This window comes from Benincasa hispida, chromosome 3, assembly GCF_027475165.1.
Source record: "Benincasa hispida cultivar pf3 chromosome 3, pf3_genome.v1.1, whole genome shotgun sequence".
Classification (NCBI taxonomy): domain Eukaryota; kingdom Viridiplantae; phylum Streptophyta; class Magnoliopsida; order Cucurbitales; family Cucurbitaceae; genus Benincasa; species Benincasa hispida.
In genome coordinates this window covers 35,489,991-35,510,217 of record NC_143480.1, presented here as the reverse complement: position 1 = coordinate 35,510,217, position 20,227 = coordinate 35,489,991, and the positions used below count along the sequence as shown (strand labels likewise).

The 20,227-nt window shown below is 35.7% G+C and overlaps 1 protein-coding gene across 2 annotated transcripts in view; it reads left to right on the top strand.

Annotated features, from left to right (window-relative positions):
- LOC120074500 (ARM repeat superfamily protein) overlaps nt 1-20,227 on the top strand; it is a 58,457-nt gene that overhangs the window by 5,625 nt on the left and 32,605 nt on the right. For both annotated transcript variants that reach the window (XM_039027647.2, XM_039027649.2), the window contains 19 exons: nt 33-138; nt 1,386-1,472; nt 2,333-2,410; nt 2,865-2,932; nt 3,012-3,111; nt 3,226-3,399; nt 3,519-3,608; nt 3,742-3,807; nt 3,963-4,058; nt 4,137-4,211; nt 4,634-4,693; nt 6,197-6,286; nt 7,569-7,690; nt 7,899-8,028; nt 8,111-8,190; nt 8,721-8,856; nt 18,893-18,974; nt 19,919-20,064; nt 20,144-20,224. In XM_039027647.2, coding sequence (XP_038883575.1) covers nt 33-138; nt 1,386-1,472; nt 2,333-2,410; nt 2,865-2,932; nt 3,012-3,111; nt 3,226-3,399; nt 3,519-3,608; nt 3,742-3,807; nt 3,963-4,058; nt 4,137-4,211; nt 4,634-4,693; nt 6,197-6,286; nt 7,569-7,690; nt 7,899-8,028; nt 8,111-8,190; nt 8,721-8,856; nt 18,893-18,974; nt 19,919-20,064; nt 20,144-20,224 — 1,867 coding nt within the window. The remainder of the gene's footprint in view (nt 1-32; nt 139-1,385; nt 1,473-2,332; nt 2,411-2,864; nt 2,933-3,011; nt 3,112-3,225; nt 3,400-3,518; nt 3,609-3,741; nt 3,808-3,962; nt 4,059-4,136; nt 4,212-4,633; nt 4,694-6,196; nt 6,287-7,568; nt 7,691-7,898; nt 8,029-8,110; nt 8,191-8,720; nt 8,857-18,892; nt 18,975-19,918; nt 20,065-20,143; nt 20,225-20,227) is intronic.

Below are 20,227 nucleotides of genomic sequence, written 5' to 3'. Positions count from 1 at the left end.
ATTGTTTGATCTCTTTTTACCTTGCTAATCAGATATAAGAAAGGCCAGGATGTTGCATTTGTAACTACTTGCAGTCTGCATAATGTCCTAAACACTTCTTTACATTCAGAAAGTGGTCCTCCTCTCCTTGACTTTGAGGTAATGCATGTTGTCTCCTTTCCACATTCATTTTGTACATTTTAACACTTGAGGTGCGCTTTCAATTGAATTTCGCAATTAACGATCATTCTGTTCTCCAGGACAAAGGTCATTCAATGTATTTTATGCATTCTCACACGTTACTTAGTTTCCAGCTTTTTCCCTTCTGTAAACTCTACAATTGGGGATCTTTCACTAGTGTGTATTTACAATATGTTGGGATAATAGTTTCTTTTTTCATATCAAGAAAGAACTTTACATTGATGATGTAAGCTCACCTTGACTAATCTCACGGGAAAACTCGCCTGACTTTACAACATTTGGGTACCATGGAGCAACAATCCCTTAGTTTAAATGTGGTTTAGGGTTTAATTATAATGACTCTTATATTTTAGTTATAATAGTGTGGTTCTGGTTCAATTGAAACAATTTCATAATTTTGCTTTGAAGGATAATTGCTCTAATTGAAAGTTTCAAATCTGATTATACCAACTTATATAGATTAATTTGCAATATATCATAATGGTGGTGGTGAAGGTATTGTTTGTCATTGCAAAATATTTGTCGTTTTAATGGATTGTGTTTGGTTTAGAAATTTAACAAACACTATATGTCAAAATAAATACCAAATATATGCTAATATGTTTGTATACAAATAGAAATAACTATTATTGTTTCATAATTGTAAATACACACTAAATGGTAATAACTTGGTGAGATCATGAGAGCGGCCTTGTTACCAAGCTGTCAAAGTTGGTGGATGGATTCTTCCCTCTCCAAGTTCTTTTGGACTCTTCTGGTTTTTTGGCTACCTATAATTCAATGAAATCGCTGGTTAGAATGCGCTAGTTCAGTTGGTCTCCCAATATGGTTTTGGTTTTATGGGTTGCTGGTTTTCTTGTCGGCTTTGATGAAGTTGGAGTTGGCTTGCCTCCTATTTTCGCCCTCATCACATGGTTGTTTGTTCTCATTATTGTTTCATTATATATAATTATGTGAACATAAATACACATTATAATTTTATGAAATATAATACTTGTACAATTCTTCATTGCAAAAAAGTAACTTTTTATGGGTATAAATTTAACAAACATGACTTTCATGCATTTCGAACAATTAAGTGTGATTTATGCAACTTTCTAGAAGCGAGGTTAAAAATAAGTGTGATTTAATATCTGAGTATGTATATTCTCAATCTGCATGGTGTGTCTAATTCTATTGCAAATTACTCTCATGATCAATTGTAGGATGTCACTGTTATTCTGTCAACACTTCTCCCAGTGGTGTGCGTTAATAATGAAAGCAAAGAGTCTGATCTCTCAACAGGATTAAAGGTATGACCAGCAACTATGCACGTTTTCTTGACCATAAATAAATTTTCATTGAGAAATGAACACAAACAAAGGTTCAGGATACAAACTCTCAAGGGTGTGAGAAGAAATAAAACGAAAAAAAAAACAACTAGCTCAACAAGGAGAAAAACAGCCAGATTAATTAATAATGAACATCAAGAAAACCAGATCCAACGATAAAAAGAAAAATTGAAGAGAAAGAGGGCGAATAATGGACTATGTTTGCAGACAGAGCAACTGTAAAACTGAAGTGACTGTTCGGGAACATAGTCCATTATTTTCTCTCTCCCTCTCTCTCACCTTTTCTCATGTTTTCCTGTTCTTGGAATATTGTAATTTAAATTATAAGATTTCACTTTCTATTGACTGGGGAATATTGTAATTGAAAATTGTTGTAGGAAGAGCTTAGACTGTCTGACTTCTTTCTACTAGCTGGACACGGTTATTTGTTTAGTATTTCTTTCTTGATAACTGTAGGAAATTACATATTACACTGTTCGGGGGGATGTTTGTGAGGTTTTCCTGTTTTCTGCCACTTATTTTAGTAATTTTTCAGTTATCGGTCTGGTGTACTTCAAGAATTTTTGTAGTTCTTTGGGTGGATGTTCCCTCTACACCAGCCTCCAGGTCGTTTCTTTGGGATGGTTTTTGAATATAATTCTGTTTCTTGTCAAAATAATTTTTTTCCCTCTCATACTAAATTGTAGGATATGAGGTATTGAGGTTTTCTGCGAAGACATTTCTTTCGCTTTCTGTTTTCCATCCATAGTATTTTGAATTCATTTCCTTCTTGTCACTAAGTTCTGTTATTTGGATTATAATCTTGTTTTCTCTGTGTGCAGACATATAATGAAGTACAGCGTTGCTTTTTAACTGTTGGCCTGATATATCCGGAGGATTTATTTATGTTTCTCTTAAATGTGAGTGATATTTACATTGTTTTGTGGAATTTTGGCAGGACTTCGTTTTCAGATTCTTACACCACTTAGATATATATATATATATATATATTTTAATAATTATTGAATTATTTTATTTTTTTGAAAGAACTTAATAAACCAGAAATTAATTACAAGTAAATATAATGAAGTTAAAATTTTTGGAAAGAAAACCTAACTGCAATCTTGGGAATTTCCTATTAGAAAGATCTAGATTATGAAATAAAGGAATAAAAGGATGGATAACTTAAAGATAAAAATTGAATAAATCTAATCTAAATAAATATAATATCCTTTTTCGTTAATGCAAATGTACATGTTGCATAACAATTATTTCTATATTAGCTTGAGAGTATGTATGTTATGTGCTACTGCTACACTTTTGAAACTTCTGGAGTTTTAATAATTCCTTTTATTTCTCTTTTTTCATACTCAGAAATGCAGGTTAAAAGAAGAGCCTTTAACTTTTGGCGCTCTTTGTGTTCTGAAGCACCTCTTGCCAAGGTTTTTTGGCTTCCTTATATTCAACCAACCATTTAGTCATTCCTTTTGGTTCCTGATTTGACTTTGTTATGATATCTAGGTTATCTGAGGCCTGGCATGGTAAAAGGCCTTTACTTACTGAAGCTGTTAAGTCCTTACTAGATGAACAAAATCTAGGCGTTAGAAAGGCACTTTCAGAGGTATGATGTTACACACAAACACACAGACATATATACGCACATATATTGATCTTATTAAGAACTTGGGAAATGCTCTATTTTGTTTGGTACTGAAAATGTCTTATTACTTTGTAGTTGATTGTGGTAATGGCGTCACATTGCTACCTGGTTGGTTCATCTGGAGAGATGTTTGTTGAGTATCTTGTGCGCCACTGTGCCATCAAAATTGATAGAAATGATCTTGGAAACTCAAAGGAGTTAGCTGGGTTGAATGGTGCTTATATTCCTTTCCAGTACAAGAGAATGGAGGTTCACATACTACTGTATAAATACCACCATTCTGTATTTTATGTAATTTATAAATTTTGACTCCAAAATGTTACTATGTGTAGTTATTATTTCTTTTATTTTACTTATCATTCTTTTAGGTGAAGATGGGGACAGTTTCTCCTGTACAGCTGAGAGAAATTAGTGAAAAAGGTCTTCTTCTACTGACCATTACAATTCCTGAAATGGAGGTATTGTGCTGGATATTTTTTACCTACATTCATACATTCACAGATGGAATTTCACTCTTTCTGCCTTCTGTATTTCACCTGTTTCTCGTTTCCCTTCTGAGTTTAATTAAATATTATGGCTAACTCACTGCAGCATATTCTATGGCCCTTTTTATTGAAAATGATCATTCCAAGGAGGTATACTGGTGCAGCTGCAACGGTAGGTCTTGTCGACACCTTTCTTTCATTGATCTTATGTGGGGATTTTGGCTTTGCATGGTTCTATGTTCTTCTCGATTGTAGAAATAGGATATGTGTGATTGCAGATAAAATAGAGTGCTTGTCCGGGGCATTCTATTAATGCCACCGCTGCAGGTCTGCAGATGCATTTCAGAATTATGCAGGCATGGATCTTATGGAGATAGTATGTTAAGTGAATGTAAAACCCGTGCTGATATTCCAAATCCTGAGGTAACTGCCAGGTTTCCCTCTGGAGTTTAATCTATCCATATTATGAGACTATTGACTTGGGTGGTTACCATGTTTTAGGAACTTTTTGCTCGCTTAGTGGTTCTTTTGCATGATCCTCTAGCAAGAGAGCAGTTAGCAACACAAATTTTGACTGTAAGTAATCATAATTTTGTATACACGACCATTTTAACTTCTGCCAAAAAATTGTTGGTGTCAACAAAAATTATCGAGGTATAGGATTTATGAATATACTGGATGGTATTTTGAGAAAAATTCCAAGAAGGATGAAACTTTATGTGATTTTATTGAGTTTGTGAATGAAATGTTAGTTATTTCTTACTTGAGTGAATGCGTTATAAATGAAATGATTTGCTTAAATTTAAACTGATCAATATGACCGTAATCAAATCTTACTTGAGTTAATGAAATGCATTATTATAAACTAATCAAATCTTGATGCTGGTCTATTCTGGTGATTGATTGTGTTTCAATATTCTTACATAGTTTTCCAATCATGATTTCATTTACTCTTTTGATGTGTTATAAACTGGTAAAGTTTATTTATTTATTTACAGGTCTTGTGTTATCTGGCACCTCTCTTCCCTAAAAATATCAATTTGTTTTGGCAAGATGAGGTACTACTTTATCAAAACATGCGATGGTGATAATTTTCATTGCAATCCTCAACATTCACACACACGCATATATATGTGTGTATGTATGTATGTATATTTGTTTCATTCTTGCATCTTTTTTTTTTTCCGATCCTTCTTTTTTGGGTGTACTATAACTAGTTTCTTTCTTGTCAATGGCTTGGGTATTTAAAATTTGTTTTGAGCTTATTTATAATTTTTAAGAATGGTACTATACCAATTCAACTTTGGATTTCCAAGTTCCCATTGGATAACTATTTGATTTTTGGTTGTTAAAAATTAAGCTTATAAACACTAATTCCACCTATTGGTTTCTTTATTTTGTTGTCTACTTTTGAGGAGTGCTTTCAAAATCTAAGTTAAATTTTGAAAACTTAAAATAAGTAGTTTTTAAAAACTTGTTTTTATTTTTAGAATTTGGCTAAAATTTCAAATGTCTACTTAGAAAAGATGAAAACCATGATGAAGAAATGGTGAAAAAAAAGTACAATTTTCAAACACTAAAAAAAACCCAAAAGGTTACTGAATGGGCCTAAGTTACTGCAATTAGGATAGTCTCCATATTTATTTTATGCATTCGTTAATTTGATTTTGATACCCCTTTACCTTCAAACTGTGTTTGGGGCAATGTGTTTATAATTTCCTTCTCATGTTTTATAGTTGTGATTCGAAATATGGATTTGTGGAAAGTCGTAGCAATGTTTTAGCAATGTGCAACGTGTAGGTTCTTTTTAGAACTTAGAAGAATCCAGAAATTCTAAGATCCTAACTAAAAATCTTGAAAGAAAATCCTATTATTAGATAGTATCTTTAGATTAGCTCAAAAGGAAAAAATAACAACGATATGTTTATCACCCACCCATGTACTCACTCATTTAGTAAGGACACATGATTGTCTCATAAGAAGAGTTGAGGTGTATACAAGCTGGCTCAAATATTCATGGATATTAAAAAATATCAAATTAACATTATCATGTGAGATTGGATAGTTGAGGTGTGGACAAGCTAGCTCAAACACTCATAAAAAAGGTTTAAATAAACAATATCATGTGAGATTGGATATAAAACTATGAAATGGATTCAAATAGAGGTTTGATCCCTCACATTTTCTGTGTTCTGTGTCTTAGGATGGTTTTTGGTGAGATGGGTAAATTGAGTCTAGGTTGTTTTCATCATTCTCATGTATCTGCATTCTGTCAAGAGGAAAAAACTGAAACGGTGTTGATAGTATTTGTCAAATAGAAATTGGGATACTAAGTTATAAATTGGAGCAGATTGATGGTTGAGTTTATAAATCATGAAAACTTCTTAATGTATTGAAAAACTTCAACGTTGACCAGTTGTTGACATATAAAATATAGCATGTCTTTTGTGGGGACCATGAATTATCTATCGTACTATGACTGTCTTTTTTATTGTTCTTACTATGCTGTAAGAATGATTATGCTATTGAATCTGATTGATTTTTGCTTTGGGAAGTTCTAGATACCTAAAATGAAGGCATATATTAGTGATTCAGAAGATCTGAAGCAGAACCCTTTATATCAAGAGACATGGGATGACATGGTAATTAACGTAAGTGTTCCTCTTAGAAACATGGGCGTTTCAACTTATTATATTTTTTTCTCGGATATGCACCGTTCTAATTTTAATTTTCACGGTGTTCTAATCTAGGTTTTTGAAATAGTGATACAAAATTAGAAGTTTTAGATCGTTTGCCATTTTTCTTCACTAATCCAAGTAGATTGCTCAATTTTCTAATTAATGTGGTCCAATAAAAAGTCAAAAAGAGAAAAACATTAGTCATATATAGATATAGATGTGCATAAGCCTCAAGTTGATAGAATGTAAAATTATAATAAAAGACAAGTTACTAATTGGTTTCTAGAAATAAGATATATACACTATTATAGAATAATTTTCATTCTACTGTTTCCCCTCATGCTAGAATCCTAACCCACATTCTCATAAATTAAATAGCAGTTATATTTTCTCTTAAAAAATTGGACTTGATGTAATATAAATGACAACTTGTCACCCTGCAATTTGATCCAAAAATGTAATATTGCAACTTAATTAAGAATTGATGATTGTATCCATATTACTTCACACATAACCTGCACTATAGCTTCATCTTTTGAGTAAGGATTTCAGCATGAAATCGTGTTTAGCTTCTAATCTATGAAGCCAAATTATCTCCAAGGTGGAAATGGTATCCTGAGGTCGCTCTTCCATTAGATCTTGCCCAATTAGAAACATGGTATCTTGAGAGAAGTTTTATGGCATGAATATAGATGGATAAAATATCCCTGTTTAACTTGGATGATCAATAGGACCATGATGGATTTCATGGCCTTTAAGGATGAAGAAGACTGGAAAGCTTGGAAAATTGATCCTTCTGTTTGTTCCTTGTCAAAGAACTTTTAGCTCTTCTAATCCCTTGACAAAGGAGGTGGTGTTGGCAATTCAAGAGTTCAAAAGATATGAACTCTTTAACGTTAAAAAAGGTGCTTTAATAGTATTTCGTCTGCCAGAGTAAGAGAAGAATGGGGAAATACTTATTATATTTGAGCCATATATATCACATATGTACATAGGAGCTAATGAAATGAAGGAAAAGTCCCAATATTTCTATAACTAAGATATTTGTTGAGTTTCCTTATCTCTCATTCATTTTCTTTCTCAGTGTAATCTTGTCATACATGAATAAGAGTATCTCTGTTTTGGGGAAAAAGAAAGGAACTAGATTAATCACCTGTATGAGTAAAAATGACTTTTAGTGCTGGGATAAATGCAGAGTGAAAGTAAAGGTCCTTCTTCGTGATCCTTACAATTTACATCTGTTTTTGAGTCACAGTTTCTTGCAGAATCTTTGGACGTGATTCAGGACACAAATTGGGTTATATCTCTTGGAAATGCTTTCAGCAATCAATATGAACTTTATGTCTCTGATGATGAACATTCTGCACTACTTCACAGGTGATGGAATTTGGTTATTTGGATGGCATATTCTATATGACTTTTTGGATGGTGCTTTTTTCCACTGTAAAATTTTCTTAAATGCCATGCATTCTGTGTAATTTCCTTTACAATCTCTGGCAGCTTTTGCCACCATCATGCTAGCTTTTGCCAATATCATGCTATCCGTCAATCATCTATATTTATTTAATTCATACTTTTCTTGTAGGTGTTTGGGCATACTTCTTCAGAAGATCAATGATAGGGCCTACGTACATGATAAGATAGATTTAATGTATAAACAGGCTAATATTGCTGTTCCCACAAATAGGCTTGGCTTGGCAAAAGCAATGGGATTGGTATTTCTTGTTGGCTCTTTATCGAATTCTTCAATTTCAATTAACTAGTTCATATAATAATCTTTGTTATTGGCTTGTGCAGGTTGCATCATCCCACTTGGATACTGTATTGGAAAAGCTGAAAGACATTCTGGACAATATGGGGCATAGTTTTCTCCAGAGGTTCGTACTTGGTTGTGCTTTCCTATTTGATTGTTGAGGATTATTATCAATAAGTCGTCTTTTCCCCCCGAGTATTCCTCTCTGATAGACTGCTTGATATTTTCAAAATGTTTTCCATATTTAAGAAGGTAAAGGTTAAGTCTGGATGGTTGTGTAGCTACCATATCTCACCAGTTAAATGCATGTTACACACATGCTTGACTTTGAAACCTGATTTTATTTTCATGGATGAGAATGTGGTGACTAATATTCTAAGTATAGGCTGCACATGCTTGTTCATATGCAAGAGAAGCTATTGTTTATACTTTATATTGAATATAATACAAATGTCTTTTCCTCCTTCCCTCTTCCTGTAAAGCTAATTCTTACTCTGTGATTGTCTTACTCCTTTTGTCTTCTCACTTTTAGTGTGCAACTCATTCACCCATTCAAGGAGTAAATTGAATGTGTGGAACTTTCCTTCTTCTGAAACATATATCTGACTACTTAAGAGTCTGACAAGAGATGTCCTTTCTTCTACTTAAATTCAGATTCCTATCATTTTTCTCTGATGGTTTTAAAAAAGAGGAGTCTGACGACATACATGCTGCTTTGGCTCTTATGTATGGATATGCTGCTAAATATGCTCCATCAACCGTTATCGAGGCCAGGATAGATGCTCTTGTTGTGAGAAATCTTTTCCCTTTCTTTTGTACTATTATCGGTTTATTACTAAATTCAGCATTTGCTTTATAATATGCCAATTGACTTCCCAGAGTAAAATCTGAGGGAAAACACATTTCTCTTCTGCTGTCCATTTATTTGATGCAATTCTGTTCTAATCCGATAAAACGTAAAATGTCTTTAGAACTGAACAATGGGGTATGAGACAAAAAAATCTAGTATGTGTTTGAATATTTTATACGATGGTTAGCAGCAAAAAGTAAGAAATAAATGTATAATCAACTGTCTAAGCTTATAAAGATTCATTCTCATCTGAAATGGGTGTTGATTTTCGTACAGCATGACTCCCGGAATGTATTATTGGATTTACCATGTATACAAAGACCTAAAACGGGGGTGAAAAAAAAAAAGAATAAAAAATAAAAAAAGAGATTTGAACATCTCATAATTATAGTGTGCTCTTGCTTTTGGCTGTTTGTTCTTCTTTTTGTTTTCTGTTGTAGAAGTTTTGGTTGAAAGCTGTCTTTTTGTGTCTTTATTGGTTCATTGTAACGACTGTTTTTTAGCATTCAGATTAATTTTTTGGATAAGATGAGGGTGCTTAACAACCTAGTTGAGATGTCCGGGTGCGCCTCCTGATCCTTGGGTATTATGCTTTATGCTCTTTGTATATATCTCTTATACTTTGAGCATTAGTCTCATTTAATTATATTAATAAAGAGACTTGTTTCCTTTAAAAAAGAAAAAAAAAAATACCCCTGCTCATATCCTCCTAGATTGAGATGTGCGCTTCGTTAGATTTTGTTTGGGAGAGGGGCCCCTGGCCCTTATAATGTGTTTTTCTTTTTTATTAATAATACATCCTTTTACCTTTGTTTCTTATTTTAAAAAAATTTAAATAAGAAACAAAGGTAAAAAGATGTATTATTAATCAAAAAGAAAAACACAGAATAAGGGTGTGCGTTGGGTCGCTGGGCCGTGTGCACTGACAGGCGTCCGCGTCTTCTAGGAGCGCGCATTGCAATGGGCGTACGTGTGCGCCTGCATTATGTGTCCAGCTAGGCCTTTTGTCTTCCAACACAAATTCCTCACTCCTCACCTCTCCAAGTTGAATGGCTGCCTAGGATCACTTAGTACACTCTCTTCTCAACACTTCCACACAAAATCTCCTGATTTGCACGAGTGAAATGTGAGAGCTGAGGTCCCCTTGCTGCCTTATTTATAGAAGCCCAAAAGTCCTCAACACTTGACACCTCGCCAGCCTTGCATGTCCAGATGCCTTCACCATGCATGTGCCAACGCATCTACCTTGCCACCTCTTCTTTGCATGAGGCTGAAGTGTCTTCATCCTCTTAAACCAACGCATAATCTCCCTTTGCATGCCTTGTGGTGCGCCCACCTCCTCCTTGCTTCAACCCAAACTTCACTAGATTTAGCCATTAGCCCCAATTGCTATCAACCTAACCTTGTTCCCAAGTTTACTTCACTCAACACATATTTCCCCTTGTCTGCATAGCCCTTCTTGGACGCATAGCCCTCCTTGGCCGCATCCACCTTGCCAACGCATAGCCCTAATTGAATGCCTAACCTCTTACTTAGCCGCATGGCTCACCCAACGTCTAACCTCGACGCATCCTCCCTTTGGCCATTGCATATCACCCTTGGCCGCATGCCTCTAGACCAACGCATGCCTTGGCCCAGCACCTTGGCCATTCCTAGCCCGCAACGCCCTTGCCTAACATCATGCCTTCATACCATCGCCTAGACAGCACCCTCATGCCATTGCCTCATGCCTTGCCTTGCTGCATGCACCACCTTGCTCAACTAACCTCCCAAGGCTTTGATCAATGCATGCCTATTACTAGCGCATGGCAAGCACTCGGCTAACACCTAGTCTCACATGACCACTACAATCCTTGGCTGCCGCACATCTCAATACCTCATGCACCCACGCTTCACAAGCTTCAACACATGGTTACTTTTGGCTTCTACACTTGGCCAACAAGACTAACTCTTCTAGGTGCTCGCCTAACCTCCAAATGACAAGGTCATCGCCCATTGAGTCCTCACACCAACGCCTCATAGCATCCATGCATATTTCCCATACTTGGTCAAATTTTTACCCTTCTTAACCAAGCTTTAACTATATCTTATGTTTAATCCTAAAAAATCTCACTCTTAGCACTCTCTTTTAATCATCCTCAAGCTTCCTTTTTAGAGTATTCACTTATTTTCCTTATTATCCAAGTTTGACCTAACTTGCTTAAGTGAGATTCGAGGGTTTACACAACATCTGGCCACTATCTGATCCCTTGACTCTCGGCTTACAGAGATGGGGTCCTGATTACTTCAAATTTGAACATATGTGGATGGAACATCATTCTTTTACCAATTTGCTCTCTAGTTGGTGGCAAAGTAACGGAATAAACGGTTGGGCTGGCCATGACTTTATTCAAAAACTAAAAAATCTCAAGCAAACGCTGAAAGTATGGAACAGAGACACATTCTTTTACCAATTTGCTCTCTAGTTGGTGGCAAAGCAATGGAATAAACGGTTGGGCTAGCCATGACTTTATTCAAAAGCTAAAAAATCTCAAGCAAATGCTGAAAGTATGGAACAGAGACACATTTGGTTGCTCACAAACCAAAAAGGCAGAATTGATGATCGAATTAAGTAGGCTGGATGATTATGAAGAGGCATAAGGTCTTGACCAAGTTGCTCATCTGCAAAGGACTTCTATTAAAGCCGTACTCATTGGTCTATCTTTCTCAGAGGAAATTAGTTGGACGCAAAAATGTAAGATCAAATGGATCAAGGAGGGGGACGATAATAGTAGGCTTTTTCACTGATTTATGTCCTACAGAAAAAGAAAGAACACTATTGTTGAGATTCTTTCTAAACAGGTGCAGAGCTTGCTCGATGACAACGAGATTAAGGCTGAGTTTCTTGAATTCTACCAGGGTCTTTACACAAAAGAGATTGGCAGCAGAGATCTTCCTCCCATTGACAATTGGGACCCTATCTCATTGGGGCAATCATATGCCTTGGAAGCCCCATTCACAGAAAATGAGATTTGGCATGCTGTTTCTGATTTGGGAACTCATAAATCTCCGGGCCCAGATGGTTATACCTCAGAGTTCTTAAAAAATTATTGGAACATCCTTAAGGATGATATCAAAAGGGTGTTTCAAGACTTCTTTGAGAAAGCTATTATCAATGCCAACTTCAATAAGACGTATATATGTTTGATTACTAAGAAAGTTGACGCAAAAAGGGTTGGGGACTATAAACTGATCAGTCTTACCACATGTCTTTACAAAATTATTGCGAGTGTCTTATTTGAAAGATTAAAGAAAGTCCTACTTACCACCATCACCAAAAATCAATTTGCCTTTGTGGCTAATCGACAGATTATTGAATCATTGATGCCTCCTTGATTGCAAATGAATTGATTGATCACCACATCAGAAACAAAACCAAAGGCTTGGTGATAAAGTTGGATGTTGAGAAAGCGTTTGACATGGTTGATTGGGAGTTCTTTGACAAAATCTTGGCTGCAAAAGGCTTCGGTAATACCTGGAGAAGATGGATTAGGGGCTGTATTTCTTCCACAAACTTCTCCATTATTATCAGTGGTAGGCCTAAAGGTAAAATCAAAGCATCTTGTGGCCTCCGTCAGGGAGACCCCTTCTCCCCATTCCTGTTCACCTTGGTGGTTGATTGTCTCAGTAGAATGCTCACCAATGGGATGATTGCTGGCTGCATCGAGGGCTTTACGGTGCGAAATTCTGGGCTCAACATCAACCATTTGCAATTTGCTGATGATACCATTCTCTTTTCATCCTACAATGATGAAAAATTGGCAAATTTATTTAAGATTATTGGTTCTTTTGAGCAAGCCTCCGGTCTTCGAATCAACCATGCCAAATTTGAGATTTTAGGCATTCACTTAGATAATGCCTCGGTTAATACAGTGGCTGCTTCATATGGATGCAAGGTTGGCACTTGGCCATCTACATACCTCGGATTACCTTTGAATGGGAAACCATTATCTATTACTTTTTGGGAGCCTATCATTGAAAAGGTGGAAAGACGTCTTAATAGTTGGAAGGGCACTCATGTCTCCAAAAGAGGCCGGCTTACTCTGATACAGGCCACTCGAATTGAAAAACTTTACAAAAAATTTCTGTGGAACGGGCAAAAAGACAATAGCATAAATAGGGAAGTCAGTCACGGTAGCATAAATGTTGCAGATGTTCTCATCGAAAAGGCCCCATGGGTTTCATCAGCTCCTAATTGGTGTGTTCTTTGCCATCAAAATAGTGAATCCATTATGCATCTATTGATCTTTTGTGACTTTGCTCAATAGGACAGAATTCTGCAGTGCTTCAACTACCATATGGTGTTCCCAACTTTATTGAATGTGCTTCTAACTGGCCACCCATTCAAAGCTAAGAGGAAGATCTTGTGGACTTTCATTATCAAAGCATATCTATGGCTCATTTGGAATGAACGAAACAATTGGGTCTTTAAAAATAAAGAGACGAATTTCACTCGCTTTTTTTTATAATCTTTTGTATACAACTCTTACTTAGTGTAAAGTCACTCCATCTTTGTCATGATATCAATGAAATTTCTGAGTGTTTCTCGTCAAAAAAAAAAAAAAAAAAAGGAAAAAAAAAAAGAAAAAAAAAGAAAAAGAAAAGCAAAACTGGGTCAAGTACAAAATAACCATCTATTTTAGGATGAGGGCTGGAAGTTACATGAATAAAGACTAAACATTCCCTAAAAGAATCGTCAACCGGCTGAGATGAACATTTAAAACTAATGATCTTTAAAACAGAAACTTATGAGGGTTAAAATAAGGGGTTACCCTTCAGAAAATAACCTAGATTTACAAGACTAACCAAGATTCACAAGAAATGGCAAGATTGCCCAATCATACAAGATGTCTTACATCAAACCTGTCCCCCTAAAATAAAACTCTTCCTTGAGTTAAGGCTGCAAAGAAAAACCGTCCGGCGCATGATAGGGAAATATACCAGCCACATTAAAGGTGTTGCTGATGCGCAAAAAAGGGGGAAGATTCACACGGTAGGTATTAGGACCAATTTTGTCAAGCATAGCAAAAGGGCCAAGTTTCTTGTTGGTCAATTTATTACGCTCTCCAGCCGATAAATGGGAATTCCAAAAGGTGAATCCTCACCAAATCTCCCACTCGAGACTCTTGAAGATGCCTGTGAGCATCAACAGAAGCTTTATAGGAAGCATTAGCCTTCTCCAAATTATCTCTGGCTCCTACAGTAGGTGCTGGATTCGTTTGGCCATGGATCTAGCTTCAACACTAAGATCAAAAGTAGGAACATTAGCCAAATGAATCATTAATCGAGGAAGTTGAGTATCCACTAAGACAACATAGTGTTAAAAGATAAAGCAACACTAATTAATGGAGAAAATTCTTGAAGCATCTATAAAATGACATAAAAGTGCAAATTAGGTTTTTCTAGAATTTTATGTAAACTTTAAATAAATACCACAAAAGTAAGGATCTAGAAGTATCCTAGGCTCTCTTTAGGTTCAAGGAATTCTAGAAATATTTAGAATATGTGTAGAATCCAAGAAGAACCTAGAAAAATCCTTTTACTTGGACTCCAAGGATCTCATGCCTATAAACCAGGGATGTGGCTGCATATGTGAGCCAAGAAAAGCTAGAGAGTTAATGAAGAAAAGTGAGTGAGTGTTGAGGGAGTGAAAGAGTAATCTCTCAAAAGTATTCGTCACATTTTAAATAAAAGTTTCTTTCTTGCAAAGAGATTGTATCTCTTCCTTTTATGTCAATTTCTTCAACACACCGTAACATTCTATGGGTTCGATTAGTGACCTTGGTTTGTTCATTCATTTGAGGGTGCTTGTAGTGTCAAAAAATAGATTTGTACTTAACTTTTTCTAGAACGAACGCCAAAAATAGCTCATAAATTTGACATCTCTACAAGAAAAATATTGTCATCGGAATGCCATGAAGTCTAATTATCTCATAACGAAAGAGGTTAGCAATATTATATCAGGAGTGTAAAACTCTTAGGTTTGAGAAAGAATCAGAATACTCTATTCATTCACTAAAGATATGAATATTTACAAGTGTACAAAGCATAGAAAAGGAAAATATCACAAAATATTTACAAGAATGGAAAACCCTAACTATAGAATTATAACACTCCCCCTCAAGTTGGAGCATATATGTTAATCATGCCCAACTTGTTACATAGATAATCTATACGTCTTCCATCCAATGCTTTCGTGAAGATATCTCCTAATTATTCTCCAGTGTTCACATATCCCGTAGATACCAACCCTTGTTGAATTTTCTCACGTACAAAATGGCAATCAACTTCAATATATTTAGTCCTTTCATGAAATACTGGATTAGACGCAATATGAAGTGCTGCTTGATTATCACACAACTTTGTCGGTGTGGTGATTTCAAATCCCAACTCAACAAGAAGTTCATATATCCAAATCAATTCACACACAGATTGTGCCATTGCTCTATATTCTGATTCTGCACTTGAACGTGACACCACATTTTGCTTCTTACTCTTCCAAGAAATCAAATTACCACCAACAAAAACACAATACCCGAGGTTGATCTTCTGTCTTCTTTAGATCCTGCCCAATCGGTGTCTGAGAAACATTCAATATTAGTATGACCATAATCCTTATATAACAAACCACGTCCGGGAGCAGCCTTCAAATAACAAAGAATCTGTTCCAATGCAGCCTAATGATCAACTGTAGGGCATGACATGTACTGACTCACAATACTTACTGAATAGGCTATGTCGGGTCGAGTCACTGTAAGGTAATTAAATTTTCCCACTAACCTCCTATATCTTTCAGGATCTTTTAGCAATTCTCCATCTTTTGTGAGCTGTAAGTTGGGCATCATTGGGGTACTACATGGCTTAGCCCCTAGCTTTCCTGTTTCAGTCAATAAGTCAAGTACATATTTTCTCTGTGATAATAGAATTCCTTTCTTGCTTCTTATTACCTCAATTCCTAAGAAGTATTTCAACATGCCCAAATCTTTTGTATGGAATTGACTATGAAGAAAAGTCTTTAGAGACTGGATACCTAAAGCATCATCACCAGTAATCACAATATCATCCACATATACGACTAACAAGATGACACCACCCTCAGATCTCTTAAAAAAGACTGAATGATCTGACCTGCTCTTCCGCATTCCAAAGCTTTCAATCACCTGACTAAATTTACCAAACCAAGCTCGTGGGCTCTGCTTTAATCCATACAAGGATTTACAAAAGCGACACACCGTTCCATTCTCCCCCTGAGCAACAAACCCTGGTGATTGCTTCATATATACCTCTTCTTGAAGATCACCATAAAGAAATGCATTTTTAATATCAAGTTGATGTAAAGACCAATGATTGATTGAAGCTAATGAAATAAACAACCGCACAGATGCCATTTTTGCTACAGGAGAAAAAGTATCAGCATAGTCAACACCATAAGTTTGTGCGTAACCTTTCGCTACGAGGCGCGCTTTTAACCGAGCAACAGAACCATCAGGATTAACTTTAACTGCAAACACCCATTTGCAACCGATAGCCTTCTTTCCTGAAGGGAGAGAAACTAAATCCCAAGTACAATTATCATCTAAGGCAGTCATCTCCTCCACCATTGCGGCACACCAACCAGGATGAGACAAAGCCTCATGAACAGTTTTCGGGATGGATACAGACTCTATGGATGCAATGAATGAACATGTGGAAGGCGACAAATGGTTATATGAAACAAAAGAGAAAATAGGATGAGCACATGTACGTTTACCTTTACGAAGAGCAATTGGAAGATCATCACCCGTTTCTGGATCCAATGACAAAGAAGACAGGGCATGGAACTAGAAGAGGTTGTCGTCGAGTATAGACCTTAACGATGGGAGGAAAAGTGGATGTAGCCATAGGTAGAGATGAATCAGGAAGAGGATCGGAAGGAGAAATAACTGTGTAGACAAGGAAATCATCCTCTAATTCCTTATGCTCCCCCTGACTCTTATTCGAAAAGAAAGACGGTGATGAAAAAAATGGGGTATGTTCAAAAAATGTGATATCAGGAGAGACTAACTATTTATTTAGACTAGGACAATAACACCGATACCCCTTTTGGACACGGGAATAACCAAGGAAAATACATTTTAAGGACTTTGGATCCAGCTTGGTATGCTGAGGCCGAACATCCTGAACAAAGCAGGTACAACCAATATTTTGGGTGGAATGGGAAATAAATGTTGCTTGGGGCATAAAGTACGGAAAGGTATCTCACCCTTAAGAATGGAAGAGGGCATGCGATTTATAAAGAAACAAGCTGTGGAAACAGCATCAGCCCAAAAGGATTTTGGAACATGCATCTGAAATATCAAAGCTCTGGCTGTCTCAAGGAGATGACGATTCTTTCATTCTGCAACCCCATTTTGAGATGGAGTATCAACACAAGAAGATTGATGAAGAATGCCATGGGCATCTAAATAAGACTTGAGTGTATGAGAGAAATATTCCTTAGCATTATCATTCCGTAGGATTTTAAGAGTACCACTAAACTGAGTTTGAATTTCAGCAGCATCAAGAGTCATTGAGAGCATCATCTTCTACTCCCATTATGACCATCGCAGAGACAGGTAACATTTCTAAATACCTTCTTTCCTCCACGTCAAAATGGGTCATTGACTCTGGCACTACAGACCATATGATAGGTAACCCCAGTTTATTCTCTAACCTTTGTACATCTACCTCTTCATCTAATGTCACTATAGCTGATGGAATCTCCACTCCTGTTTTAGGATCAGGAACCATCCATCTTACTGAATCAATTTCTTTGTCATCGGTTTTAAATTTACCAAACCAAGCTTGTGGGCTCTGCTTTAATCTATACAAGGATTTACGAAGGCGACACACCGTTCCATTTTGCTAAACTGTTCCATCAGTTTTAAGAGTATCATTAGTTTTTGCAAGGTAAAAAAGTGTCATTTTGCTAAACCTAATAATGAACACGGAGTCAAAACTGCATTGTGTACAAGGTAAACCTAGAATGAAATCGATGAAAATGTCTTTCCAAATAGAATTAGGAATATGTGAAAGAGTGTATCCAAAATTTGGTTTAGATTTGGAATAGAATTCTAAGATAGAATTTTTGGAATTTAATTTGGGATGAAAGCTTGATCATGCTCGAATTCAGTTTGATTCAAAATTTGTGTTTTGAATCAAAATGAAAGAAAAACAGCAAAGTACTAAAAGAAGATATCTGGAAAAAACAGTAAACAACGTTGAATCAAGCCAACAAACTAAGGTGTCCTCTAGGATGGATTCAATCCTTTCTCAAAGTGAATACCACTCTACAACACGTTCTCGTGAGTAGGGTTGAGCTGAAGAAGCCATCTCTCTCAAGGAACTTTCGTTCTTGAAGAGATTATAGATGATTTCATGGGTTTTCATCAAATCTTTGATTTCCCTCTTTTTTGATGATTTCGGTGCTTTATAGAGTTATATGGTTGGGTAATGGCTGAAATCCATGCTCCATGAAACCTAATTGATTTTGGGCTCAAAGAATGACTTGGGAGCGAAAAATCAGAAAAACACGAACTACTTATGAAAATTCCCTTTTTTGTGTTTAGGGCATGCGATACAACCCCATCATGTCACATCAGATGCTGTTTCTGCACAAAACGTCAAAATATGCTGTAAATGTTCCTAAAATTGGTCCAAATCACTCTAAACTTGCTTAAAACTAATTAAGGATATGTGTTTACTCATTTTGCTCTTTTTAGGCCATTTTAGGGTCAAGACAGCATGATAAGTGTCTTTTTACTAGAGAGAAGTAATAAAATAGATGGTAAAATCATGCACTTTTTGACATCCATCACTTACCTTGTTATTGAATTTAGATGTTTCTTACCTCATCACCTTCTGCTATGAGTTTGAGGTTGCGTATTTCCTAATGTTTATTTAATTATTTATCTAACAGGGTACAAATATGCTATCACGGCTTCTTAATGTCTACCATCCTACAGCAAAACAAGCGGTCATCACTGCAATTGATTTACTAGGTTTGTATCTTGTATACTACATTTGTGACATCACTTCAAGTTTTTAACAAATGCAATCTATTTTTTTTTTGGTTCCATGAAACTCTGTAGGGAAGTAAAGAAACTTGGGTGAGGGGGACAATTTATTATTTATTATTTATAATTATTTATAGTTTTTTGGTCTTTACAAGATACGAACTTCTCATTGATCTAATGAAAAATACAAAAAGTTGGTAGGAAACAAACTTCTAATAGGAGTAATAAAGAAGCAAAGTGAAGTGAATGAGGTCATTTTTGTTTTTTTTTTTTAAAAAAGAAGCAAAGTGAAGTAAAAATACAAGAAGCTAATCAGAAAGAATGAAAGACTCAATTCATACATATACTATAGTAAACAAGAACGAAAGCACCAACGTGAAGCCTTGAAATTGCTAAATCAAAATGCTCCATCCAAACTCTAGCTTTGTCTTAATTTTTCTTTTAATTCCTTTCAAATCAAATTTCTGAAGTTATGGATTTGACAGCATTCATCCATAATGAATTACATTTTTACAGCATTACTTTCATTTCTTATAATTTCTATAATTAAAATGATAAGACTTAAAAATGATCGTCACAACCTAGGATTACAATTCAAGAACAAACTGGGAGTTGGTGCAAGACAAAGTTAGCTGGCATTCAGTAGCTGATTATGTTTTGCACTGAAAATTTTAAATTTGATTGCTTCAAGTGTTGTTAAAAGTTGATGCTAGTGTTTTTGAAAATTTTTGAAAACTCTTGTGGCATCTATGCTACCATACTGTCTTTATTTCATGGGTGGGATATTACCCATTTGGACACTGGTATTGTGTTATTATAGCTTCGGTGCTGTTGGAATTGAAGTAAGAGAACATTGTAGACACTGGGCTTCTACTTTGTAGGTTCTATGATGTTGAAATGAAGGGAATGTTGATCTCTACTTTATATAGGTCGCGCTGTCATTAATGCTGCTGAAAATGGGTCAACGTTTCCCCTGAAGAGGAGGGATCAGTTGCTTGATTACATATTGACATTAATGGGTAGAGACGATAATGGTGGCATTTCTGATTCTAATTTTGAACTTCTGCGCACTCAGGTGTCTATTATAAATAATTTGGTGGCCAATAATTTATATTTGATTTGTACTGCCACTGATCAGATGGATATTTTTCTAGGCTCTTGCTTTAAGTGCGTGCACTACTTTGGTTTCTCTTGAACCAAAACTGACTATTGAAACTAGAAATCTTATAATGAAGGTA